The sequence below is a fragment of the Mizuhopecten yessoensis genome, unplaced genomic scaffold (assembly GCF_002113885.1).
Source record: "Mizuhopecten yessoensis strain PY_sf001 unplaced genomic scaffold, ASM211388v2 scaffold11159, whole genome shotgun sequence".
Taxonomy (NCBI): Eukaryota; Metazoa; Mollusca; class Bivalvia; order Pectinida; family Pectinidae; genus Mizuhopecten; species Mizuhopecten yessoensis.
In genome coordinates, this window is record NW_018408909.1 from 466,112 (window position 1) to 478,164 (window position 12,053).

General features: G+C 30.5%; 1 protein-coding gene across 1 annotated transcript; it reads right to left on the reverse strand.

Annotated features, from left to right (window-relative positions):
- Positions 1-10,961: 10,961 nt before the first annotated feature.
- On the reverse strand, positions 10,962-12,053 carry LOC110467101 (sporozoite surface protein 2-like). The gene has a single exon (XM_021524017.1). The coding sequence runs from the start codon at positions 12,051-12,053 to the stop codon at positions 10,962-10,964; it is 1,092 nt and encodes a 363-aa protein (XP_021379692.1).

Below are 12,053 nucleotides of genomic sequence, written 5' to 3' on the forward strand. Positions count from 1 at the left end.
CATCAACACAATACATTGTCGGTTAAAAATAACAATGGAACAGAAATAGGAGGGTTTCTCTGAAAGGCATACAGTACCTCCTTCACCCAGGCACCATAATTATCGTCTGGAGAGATAAGCTAACTTTTAATAGAATTCCAGAAGCAAAGTAAACAGGGAGTGTGCTACCTTATTCAATGATCAGGTCAACGTGTAGAATTGACAAAAAGGTAGCGGATGGACAAGTGAAAATCAATTAGTCTTGTAGTATCTGGTACAATAGGTCACACTCATAGTTCTTGTCATTGATATATACTTTTATTTTCTTTCTTTTGTACAAATTTACAGTTGCATAAGCTGAGTGATGTTTGACGTAATAGAGGTCATACTGTGTAAAAAGAGGTCATACTGATAAATAGAGGTCATACTGATAAATGGAGGTCATACTGATAAAAAGAAGTCAAACTGTGTAAAAAAACAAACCAAGAGCATACCGAAGTATCAACGAAACCATATATAGAGCTGAAAAAAATGAAACTATAGCCAAATATGAACAAAGAGAAAATTTATATGGAGACCACTGAGTCAATCACAAGGAGAATAAGACCAGGTATCCAAGAAGGGTTAGCGTATTCTGCTTCATCGGCGACACCCACCATGTAAATCTAGGTAAAATCCAAGTGAATGTCACACCCTAATGCCGAGAACAGGGGAATTGACAACAAAATAACAAGGTACACTGGCAAGCATGATAAAAACACATCGACCTTCTTTTCACACAAACAAAATGCTTATGATATCATGATGGCAACCATTAAACTGTCAGTTTTCATCAACCTGATTCTATTTCAAATATAGTAAATAATACTATGAATGTCAAATTATTCAGATTCACTTAAAAATTGATCTTAAAAATATTTTACTCTATAATATATATGCTATCTTATTGAAAGATAATTAAAGCTATTGTCGTTGTGGAATCCCGCGTGTACAAGTGCTCAGATAAAGTTGTTATTTGATTGTTGATTCTCCCCACACTCAGGTAAAATTAAGCAGTTATGGCGATCCTAACGAACCGCGCAATCGTCAAGGGCGCATGCAATGTGTGACAAAATTAGAAGTGTTACCTTGCTTAAGTTTCAAAGTAATAGCCCGTGTGAGTTGTCTTTCCCTATGTAGGCAAAGACTGGTTTATCTTTACCCCAGCAAAAAGGGAATGTACCTTTGAAGTGTGGGGGAAAATTCCATCCATGTCCTGACATCTACTTCTCTAGGATGACGTGATATCCGCTTAGCTAGGATAACGCTATAAATGGTGCTATAGTCACTTTCTTGAATATCACTCATTATGTACGTGTGCTTCTGTTTGACATCAAATCTAATTTCCCTTTAAAACAATTTTGACTTGTATTTTACATTCTCTTTTTCATTAATATTTTATCATTCGGTAAAATTGGGAAAACCTACATTTATATATGAACAAAATATGATGTATTTAAGTGAAATAAAAATTATCTACGAGAAAATTAAATATACGTAAAACAAATATAAGAAAGAGCTATTACGGAGTTGGAAGCGTGTAATAAAAAGTACATGTATAACGAAAGTCAGCAGTGTTCTGAATGGAGTGTACACAATGTACAGAAACGTCCTGGAAGGAAAAGTTTATTACAACACTAATAGTACATTATAAACGGGACCAAGCTACAGCAGCGACCGAAAGTAATGGATTCTGTTTGTTATCTGTCTGACAGTAATATAAGTTCTGTTTGTTATCTGTCTGACAGTAATATAAGTTTTGTTTGTTATCTGTCTGACAGTAATATAAGTTTTGTTTGTTATCTGTCTGACAGTTATATAAGTTCTGTTTGTTATCTGACTGTAATATACGTTTTGTTTATTATCTGTCTGACAATAATATAAGTTTTGTTTGTTATCTGTCTGACAATAATATACGTTTTGTTTATTATCTGTCTGACAATAATATACGTTTTGTTTATTATCTGTCTGACAATAATATACGTTTTGTTTATTATCTGTCTGACAATAATATAAGTTTTGTTTGTTATCTGTCTGACAGTAATATAAGTTCTGTTTGTTATCTGTCTGACAGTAATATAAGTTTTGTTTGTTATCTGTCTGACAGTAATATAAGTTCTGTTTGTTATCTGACAGTAATATAAGTTTTGTTTGTTATCTGACAGTAATATAAGTTCTGTTTGTTATCTGTCTGACAGTAATATAAGTTTTGTTTGTTATCTGTCTGACAGTAATATAAGTTCTGTTTGTTATCTGACAGTAATATAAGTTTTGTTTGTTATCTGACAGTAATATAAGTTCTGTTTGTTATCTGTCTGACAGTAATATAAGTTTTGTTTGTTATCTGACTGTAATATAAGTTCTGTTTGTTATCTGACAGTAATATAAGTTTTGTTTGTTATCTGACAGTAATATAAGTTCTGTTTGTTATCTGTCTGACAGTAATATAAGTTTTGTTTGTTATCTGTCTGACAGTAATATAAGTTCTGTTTGTTATCTGACAGTAATATAAGTTTTGTTTGTTATCTGACAGTAATATAAGTTCTGTTTGTTATCTGTCTGACAGTAATATAAGTTTTGTTTGTTATCTGTCTGACAGTAATATAAGTTCTGTTTGTTATCTGACAGTAATATAAGTTTTGTTTGTTATCTGACAGTAATATAAGTTCTGTTTGTTATCTGTCTGACAGTAATATAAGTTTTGTTTGTTATCTGTCTGACAGTAATATAAGTTCTGTTTGTTATCTGACAGTAATATAAGTTTTGTTTGTTATCTGACAGTAATATAAGTTCTGTTTGTTATCTGTCTGACAGTAATATAAGTTTTGTTTGTTATCTGTCTGACAGTAATATAAGTTCTGTTTGTTATCTGACAGTAATATAAGTTTTGTTTGTTATCTGACAGTAATATAAGTTCTGTTTGTTATCTGTCTGACAGTAATATAAGTTTTGTTTGTTATCTGACTGTAATATAAGTTCTGTTTGTTACCTGACAGTAGTATAAGTTTTGTTTGTTATCTGACAGTAATATAAGTTTTGTTTGTTATCTGTCTGACAGTAATATAAGTTTTGTTTGTTATCTGACAGTAATATAAGTTCTGTTTGTTATCTGACAGTAATATAAGTTTTGTTTGTTATCTGACAGTAATATAAGTTCTGTTTGTTATCTGTCTGACAGTAATATAAGTTTTGTTTGTTATCTGTCTGACAGTAATATAAGTTCTGTTTGTTATCTGACAGTAATATAAGTTTTGTTTGTTATCTGACAGTAATATAAGTTCTGTTTGTTATCTGTCTGACAGTAATATAAGTTTTGTTTGTTATCTGTCTGACAGTAATATAAGTTCTGTTTGTTATCTGACAGTAATATAAGTTTTGTTTGTTATCTGACAGTAATATAAGTTCTGTTTGTTATCTGTCTGACAGTAATATAAGTTTTGTTTGTTATCTGTCTGACAGTAATATAAGTTCTGTTTGTTATCTGACAGTAATATAAGTTTTGTTTGTTATCTGACAGTAATATAAGTTCTGTTTGTTATCTGTCTGACAGTAATATAAGTTTTGTTTGTTATCTGTCTGACAGTAATATAAGTTCTGTTTGTTATCTGACAGTAATATAAGTTTTGTTTGTTATCTGACAGTAATATAAGTTCTGTTTGTTATCTGTCTGACAGTAATATAAGTTTTGTTTGTTATCTGACTGTAATATAAGTTCTGTTTGTTACCTGACAGTAGTATAAGTTTTGTTTGTTATCTGACAGTAATATAAGTTTTGTTTGTTATCTGTCTGACAGTAATATAAGTTTTGTTTGTTATCTGACAGTAATATAAGTTCTGTTTGTTATCTGACAGTAATATAAGTTTTGTTTGTTATCTGACAGTAATATAAGTTCTGTTTGTTATCTGTCTGACAGTAATATAAGTTTTGTTTGTTATCTGTCTGACAGTAATATAAGTTCTGTTTGTTATCTGACAGTAATATAAGTTTTGTTTGTTATCTGACAGTAATATAAGTTCTGTTTGTTATCTGTCTGACAGTAATATAAGTTTTGTTTGTTATCTGTCTGACAGTAATATAAGTTCTGTTTGTTATCTGACAGTAATATAAGTTTTGTTTGTTATCTGACAGTAATATAAGTTCTGTTTGTTATCTGTCTGACAGTAATATAAGTTTTGTTTGTTATCTGTCTGACAGTAATATAAGTTCTGTTTGTTATCTGACAGTAATATAAGTTTTGTTTGTTATCTGACAGTAATATAAGTTCTGTTTGTTATCTGTCTGACAGTAATATAAGTTTTGTTTGTTATCTGACTGTAATATAAGTTCTGTTTGTTACCTGACAGTAGTATAAGTTTTGTTTGTTATCTGACAGTAATATAAGTTTTGTTTGTTATCTGTCTGACAGTAATATAAGTTCTGTTTGTTATCTGACAGTAATATAAGTTTTGTTTGTTATCTGACAGTAATATAAGTTCTGTTTGTTATCTGTCTGACAGTAATATAAGTTTTGTTTGTTATCTGACTGTAATATAAGTTCTGTTTGTTACCTGACAGTAGTATAAGTTTTGTTTGTTATCTGACAGTAATATAAGTTTTGTTTGTTATCTGTCTGACAGTAATATAAGTTTTGTTTGTTATCTGACAGTAATATAAGTTTTGTTTGTTATCTGACAGTAATATAAGTTTTGTTTGTTATCTGACAGTAATATAAGTTTTGTTTGTTATCTGACAGTAATATAAGTTTTGTTTGTTATCTGACAGTAATATAAGTTTTGTTTGTTATCTGACAGTAATATAAGTTTTGTTTGTTATCTGACAGTAATATAAGTTTTGTTTGTTATCTGACAGTAATATAAGTTTTGTTTGTTATCTGTCTGACAGTAATATAAGTTTTGTTTGTTATCTGACAGTAATATAAGTTTTGTTTGTTATCTGACAGTAATATAAGTTTTGTTTGTTATCTGTCTGACAGTAATATAAGTTTTGTTTGTTATCTGACAGTAATATAAGTTTTGTTTGTTATCTGACAGTAATATAAGTTTTGTTTGTTATCTGTCTGACAGTAATATAAGTTTTGTTTGTTATCTGACAGTAATATAAGTTTTGTTTGTTATCTGACAGTAATATAAGTTTTGTTTGTTATCTGTCTGACAGTAATATAAGTTTTGTTTGTTATCTGACAGTAATATAAGTTTTGTTTGTTATCTGACAGTAATATAAGTTTTGTTTGTTATCTGTCTGACAGTAATATAAGTTTTGTTTGTTATCTGACAGTAATATAAGTTTTGTTTGTTATCTGACAGTAATATAAGTTTTGTTTGTTATCTGTCTGACAGTAATATAAGTTTTGTTTGTTATCTGACAGTAATATAAGTTTTGTTTGTTATCTGACAGTAATATAAGTTTTGTTTGTTATCTGTCTGACAGTAATATAAGTTTTGTTTGTTATCTGACAGTAATATAAGTTTTGTTTGTTATCTGACAGTAATATAAGTTTTGTTTGTTATCTGTCTGACAGTAATATAAGTTCTGTTTGTTATCTGACAGTAATATAAGTTTGGTTGCTATCTGACAGTAATATAAGTTTTGTTTGTTATCTGACAGTAATTTAAGTTTTGTTTGTTATCTGACAGTAATATACGTTTTGTTTGTTATCTGTCTGACAGTTATATAAGTTTTGTTTGTTATCTGACAGTAATATAAGTTCTGTTTGTTATCTGACAGTAATATACGTTTCGTTTGCTATCTGTCTGACAGCATTATAAGTTTTGTTTGTTATCTGACAGTAATATACGTTTCGTTTGTTATCTGTCTGACAGTAATATAAGTTCTGTTTGTTATCTGACAGTAATATACGTTTCGTTTGTTATCTGTCTGACAGTAATATAAGTTTTGTTTGTTATCTGTCTGACAGTAATATACGTTTCGTTTGTTATCTGTCTGACAGTAATATAAGTTCTGTTTGTTATCTGACAGTTATATAAGTTTCGTTTGTTATCTGTCTGACAGTAATATAAGTTTTGTTTGTTATCTGTCTGACAGGAATATACGTTTCGTTTGTTATCTGTCTGACTGTAATATAAGTTCTGTTTTTTATCTGACAGTTATATAAGTTTCGTTTGTTATCTGTCTGACAGTAATATAAGTTCTGTTTGTTATCTGACAGTTATATAAGTTTTATTTGTTTTCTGACAATAATATAAGTTTTATTTGTTATCTTATAGTGAAATAAGTTTTGTTGGTTATCTGATAGTAATATACGTGTTGTTCGTTATCAGACGGTAATATAAGTTTTGTTTGTTATCTGACAGTGAAGTGAGTTTTGTTTGTTATCTGACAGTAATATAAGTTTTGTTCGTTATCAGATAGTAATATTAGTTTTGTTTGTTATCTGACAGTGAAGTGAGTTTTGTTTGTTATCTCACAGTTATATACGTTTTGTTTGTTATCTGTCAGTAATACAAGTTTTGTTCGTTATCTGACAGTAATATAAGTTGTGTTTGTTATCCGACAGTAATATACGTCATATCGTCTTTCTAAAATTGTCTGGGGTGATGTTTTTTTTTTATCTGACGGTGAAATGAGCAAAAAATTACATTTATACTTAATTAATAGATATATAGGTTAAATGCTGTTTGTTATCTGACAGTGATATATTTTCAATCTTATTCGTATCAGATATTTTTAAAGATTAACTGTTGTTTGTGATCTGACAGTGATATTAGTCCGATCCTGTTTGTTATCTGATAGCTATAAAGGTTACATGTTGTTTGTTATCTGACAGTGATAGTAGTCCGATCTTGTTTGTTATCTTATAAATATAGAAGTTACATGTTGTTTGTTATCTGACAGTGATAGTAGTCCGATCTTGTTTGTTATCTTATAAATATATAAGTTACATGTTGTTTGTTATCTGACAGTGATAGTAGTCCGATCTTGTTTGTTATCTTATAAATATATAAGTTACATGTTGTTTGTTATCTGACAGTGATAGTAGTCCGATCTTGTTTGTTATCTTATAAATATATAAGTTACATGTTGTTTGTTATCTGACAGTGATAGTAGTCCGATCTTGTTTGTTATCTTATAAATATATAAGTTACATGTTGTTTGTTATCTGACAGTGATAGTAGTCCGATCTTGTTTGTTATCTTATAAATATATAAGTTACATGTTGTTTGTTATCTGACAGTGATAGTAGTCCGATCTTGTTTGTTATCTTATAAATATATAAGTTACATGTTGTTTGTTATCTGACAGTGATAGTAGTCCGATCTTGTTTGTTATCTTATAAATATATAAGTTACATGTTGTTTGTTATCTGACAGTGATAGTAGTCCGATCTTGTTTGTTATCTTATAAATATATAAGTTACATGTTGTTTGTTATCTGACAGTGATAGTAGTCCGATCTTGTTTGTTATCTTATAAATATATAAGTTACATGTTGTTTGTTATCTGACAGTGATAGTAGTCCGATCTTGTTTGTTATCTTATAAATATATAAGTTACATGTTGTTTGTTATCTGACAGTGATAGTAGTCCGATCTTGTTTGTTATCTTATAAATATATAAGTTACATGTTGTTTGTTATCTGACAGTGATAGTAGTCCGATCTTGTTTGTTATCTTATAAATATATAAGTTACATGTTGTTTGTTATCTGACAGTGATAGTAGTCCGATCTTGTTTGTTATCTTATAAATATATAAGTTACATGTTGTTTGTTATCTGACAGTGATAGTAGTCCGATCTTGTTTGTTATCTTATAAATATATAAGTTACATGTTGTTTGTTATCTGACAGTGATAGTAGTCCGATCTTGTTTGTTATCTTATAAATATATAAGTTACATGTTGTTTGTTATCTGACAGTGATAGTAGTCCGATCTTGTTTGTTATCTTATAAATATATAAGTTACATGTTGTTTGTTATCTGACAGTGATAGTAGTCCGATCTTGTTTGTTATCTTATAAATATATAAGTTACATGTTGTTTGTTATCTGACAGTGATAGTAGTCCGATCTTGTTTGTTATCTTATAAATATATAAGTTACATGTTGTTTGTTATCTGACAGTGATAGTAGTCCGATCTTGTTTGTTATCTTATAAATATATAAGTTACATGTTGTTTGTTATCTGACAGTGATAGTAGTCCGATCTTGTTTGTTATCTTATAAATATATAAGTTACATGTTGTTTGTTATCTGACAGTGATAGTAGTCCGATCTTGTTTGTTATCTTATAAATATATAAGTTACATGTTGTTTGTTATCTGACAGTGATAGTAGTCCGATCTTGTTTGTTATCTTATAAATATATAAGTTACATGTTGTTTGTTATCTGACAGTGATAGTAGTCCGATCTTGTTTGTTATCTTATAAATATATAAGTTACATGTTGTTTGTTATCTGACAGTGATAGTAGTCCGATCTTGTTTGTTATCTTATAAATATATAAGTTACATGTTGTTTGTTATCTGACAGTGATAGTAGTCCGATCTTGTTTGTTATCTTATAAATATATAAGTTACATGTTGTTTGTTATCTGACAGTGATAGTAGTCCGATCTTGTTTGTTATCTTATAAATATATAAGTTACATGTTGTTTGTTATCTGACAGTGATAGTAGTCCGATCTTGTTTGTTATCTTATAAATATATAAGTTACATGTTGTTTGTTATCTGACAGTGATAGTAGTCCGATCTTGTTTGTTATCTTATAAATATATAAGTTACATGTTGTTTGTTATCTGACAGTGATAGTAGTCCGATCTTGTTTGTTATCTTATAAATATATAAGTTACATGTTGTTTGTTATCTGACAGTGATAGTAGTCCGATCTTGTTTGTTATCTTATAAATATATAAGTTACATGTTGTTTGTTATCTGACAGTGATAATAGTCCGATCATGTTTGTTATCTTATAAATATACAAGTTACATATTGTTTGTTATCTGACAGTGATAGTAGTCCGATCTTCTTTGTTATCTTATAAATATAGAAGTTACATGTTGTTTGTTTTCTGACAGTGATAGTAGTCCGATCGTGTTTGTTATCTTATAAATATACAAGTTACATATTGTTTGTTATCTGACAGTGATAATAGTCCGATCATGTTTGTTATCTTATAGATATACAAGTAACATGTTGTTTGTTATCTGACAGCGATAGTAGTCCGATCTTGTTTGTTATCTTATAAATATATAAGTTACATGTTGTTTGTCATCTGATAATTGTTTCATATTTACTAAAACGAAAGGAGGTTACACTTTTAATGTAGATTGAAAAAAATCAGGGTGATATCGACAGGTTAGGTATATTACTGGTGTGTTATTCGTTACTGGTACTGCTTTATAACAGAATGAACGTATACCCACGCACTGATGGACCCTGGCCAGCACGTTATACATATCAAGGAAATGTGTAATAGTAAGATTTGCGTCAATAAATTATATCTACAAGACAATGGAACAAATGATGGTTCCGGAGTGTGACTGGGTAGCATCATATCATAGCTAAAGAAACATCGGTCGTGGAATGTACAATACTTCATCACGTAGTACTCCTAAAAACCAAAAATGTTTCAGCATTTTTATAATATCCTATCTTGTTTTTCTTCTTTCTTTCTTCTTTTGTTATTATTATTTTTCATTCAATGTCAATACATAATTGATTATTATATGGTTACATGAAAACATGATAAAAAGTATTGTATTAATTGATATTATTTTATTTGTGTTATTATTTTTACCGAAATGGTAAGACGAGCCAAACGTTTCTTCGTTCTGTTTCTATAGCCACATAACAAGAAAAGAGCGTTACCTGTGGTTTTGAAACCTTCATTTAACATAATCATTATCCACGTTTTGGCAAATAAAATCACTAAGCAACTCCGAGAGCAAAATGAATGGAATGACGTCAATTTCCAGCATTATGCCGAAAGAGGTGACTTTCTCACCAAACTCGACAACAAACATTATGACGTCATTTTTACGACAGTCAATTTTTTCCCCTCAATATCAATATAGCAGCTCCCTTGATTATGTAATTGACGTGTCAAAAACCGAAGTGAGAATGACACCCTTTTTCGATCTCAAAATCGATAAAATTTAATACTTACACAAGACTATTCATTTAGCAAAAGGAAAAATAATATTTCCCAATTTTGCCACGATAGTGACAATCTTCTCATAATCTCTAACAATCCAAATCTCTCGAATGCTATAATGTTTACTCTAGAACATGGCTAATTATCTTCGACATAGGGCTAGTGCTATCAAATTCATGTCGTGAGAAATAGATACTGTAAATGCAGCGGTCTCAAACTTTTTAAAAAAAACTTTTTTAAAAACCAATATTTAAATCTTCGACACAATTCATTAGTTTGGAAATATGTAATATCAAAATTTTGCTTCATGCACAATGTAAGTAGTAAACGTGTAACAACGTTTCAAGATCGACTGATCCCTTTGTCAAGCTATGACTAAATGAGCGTGTATTGTTAACCTGTACATCGATGTGACGAAATTGTATATTTCATATGTCACTCGACCCGGGACGCTTCGCCTATCGATAGAGAGCATATACTCACTGTATCTAATAGTCTACGGATAGGGTGTACATCTAGCCCCTCTCCCGTTAGGTCAGTATCGGGTCATACAGATGACTCTGCTAGTGCCCCCATCGTCTCTGTTCATGTTATACATTTTTCTGATTTTGATTGCTTCTTTGATTTGTCTCGTTCTTGTATGCTGTTCTCTTTCAACTATCTTGGCATTGTCCCAATCGACGATGTGATTATAGGTTAGCGTGATCTATTAATGCCGATTTATTGTACTGGTAGTCGGAGAAATTGTGATTTGTGGGGGGTTTCATGATACCCTATTTATGTTTCACGATACATTTTCGTTTGTTTTGGTTTATTGGGTTTCACGATACCTTTCCTATTGTTGTTTTGGGGGTTTCATGAAGACTTCCATTTTGTTATGGATTGTGGGTTTCACCATACATTTCCTTTTATTTTGGTTTGTGGGTTTCACCATACATTTCCTTTTATTTTGGTTTGTGGGTTTCACCATGACTTTCCTTTTGCTGTGATTTGTGGGTTTTATGTTACCCTTTTTGCTGTGGTTTGTGGGTTTTATGTTACCCTTTTCGCTGTGGTTTGTGGGTTTTATGTTACCCTTTTCGCTGTGATTTGTGGGTTTCATGTTACCCTTTTTGCTGTGGTTTGTGGGTTTTATGTTACCCTTTTTGCTGTGGTTTGTGGGTTTTATGTTACCCTTTTTGCTGTGATTTGTGGGTTTTATGTTACCCTTTTTGCTGTGATTTGTGGGTTTTATGTTACCCTTTTTGCTGTGGTTTGTGGGTTTTATGTTACCCTTTTTGCTGTGATTTGTGGGTTTTATGTTACCCTTTTTGCTGTGATTTGTGGGTTTAATGTTACCCTTTTTGCTGTGATTTGTGGGTTTTATGTTACCCTTTTTGCTGTGATTTGTGGGTTTAATGTTACCCTTTTTGATGTGATTTGTGAGTTTCATGTTACTCATTTTGCTGTGGTTTGTGGTTTTTATGTTACCCTTTTTGCTGTGATTTGTGGGTTTTATGTTACTCTTTTTGCTGTGGTTTGTGGGTTTAATGTTACCCTTTTTGCTGTGATTTGTGGGTTTAATGTTACCCTTTTTGCTGTGATTTGTGGGTTTCATGTTACCCTTTTTGCTGTGGTTTGTGGGTTTAATGTTACCCTTTTTGCTGTGATTTGTGGGTTTAATGTTACCCTTTTTGCTGTGGTTTGTGGGTTTCATGTTACCATTTTTGCTGTGATTTGTGGGTTTCATGTTACCCTTTTTGCTGTGGTTTGTGGGTTTTTTGTTACCCTTTTTGCTGTGGCTTGTTGGTTTTATGTTACCCTTTTCGCTGTGATTTGTGGGTTTTGTGTTACCCTTTTTGCTGTGGTTTGTGGGTTTTATGTTACCCTTTTTGCTGTGATTTGTGGGTTTTATGTTACCCTTTTTGCTGTGATTTGTGGGTGTCAT

Excerpts from the sequence above, each read along its gene's own strand:
- LOC110467101 (XM_021524017.1), bottom strand. The coding sequence starts at position 12,053 with ATGACACCCACAAATCACAGCAAAAAGGGTAACATAAAACCCACAAAT.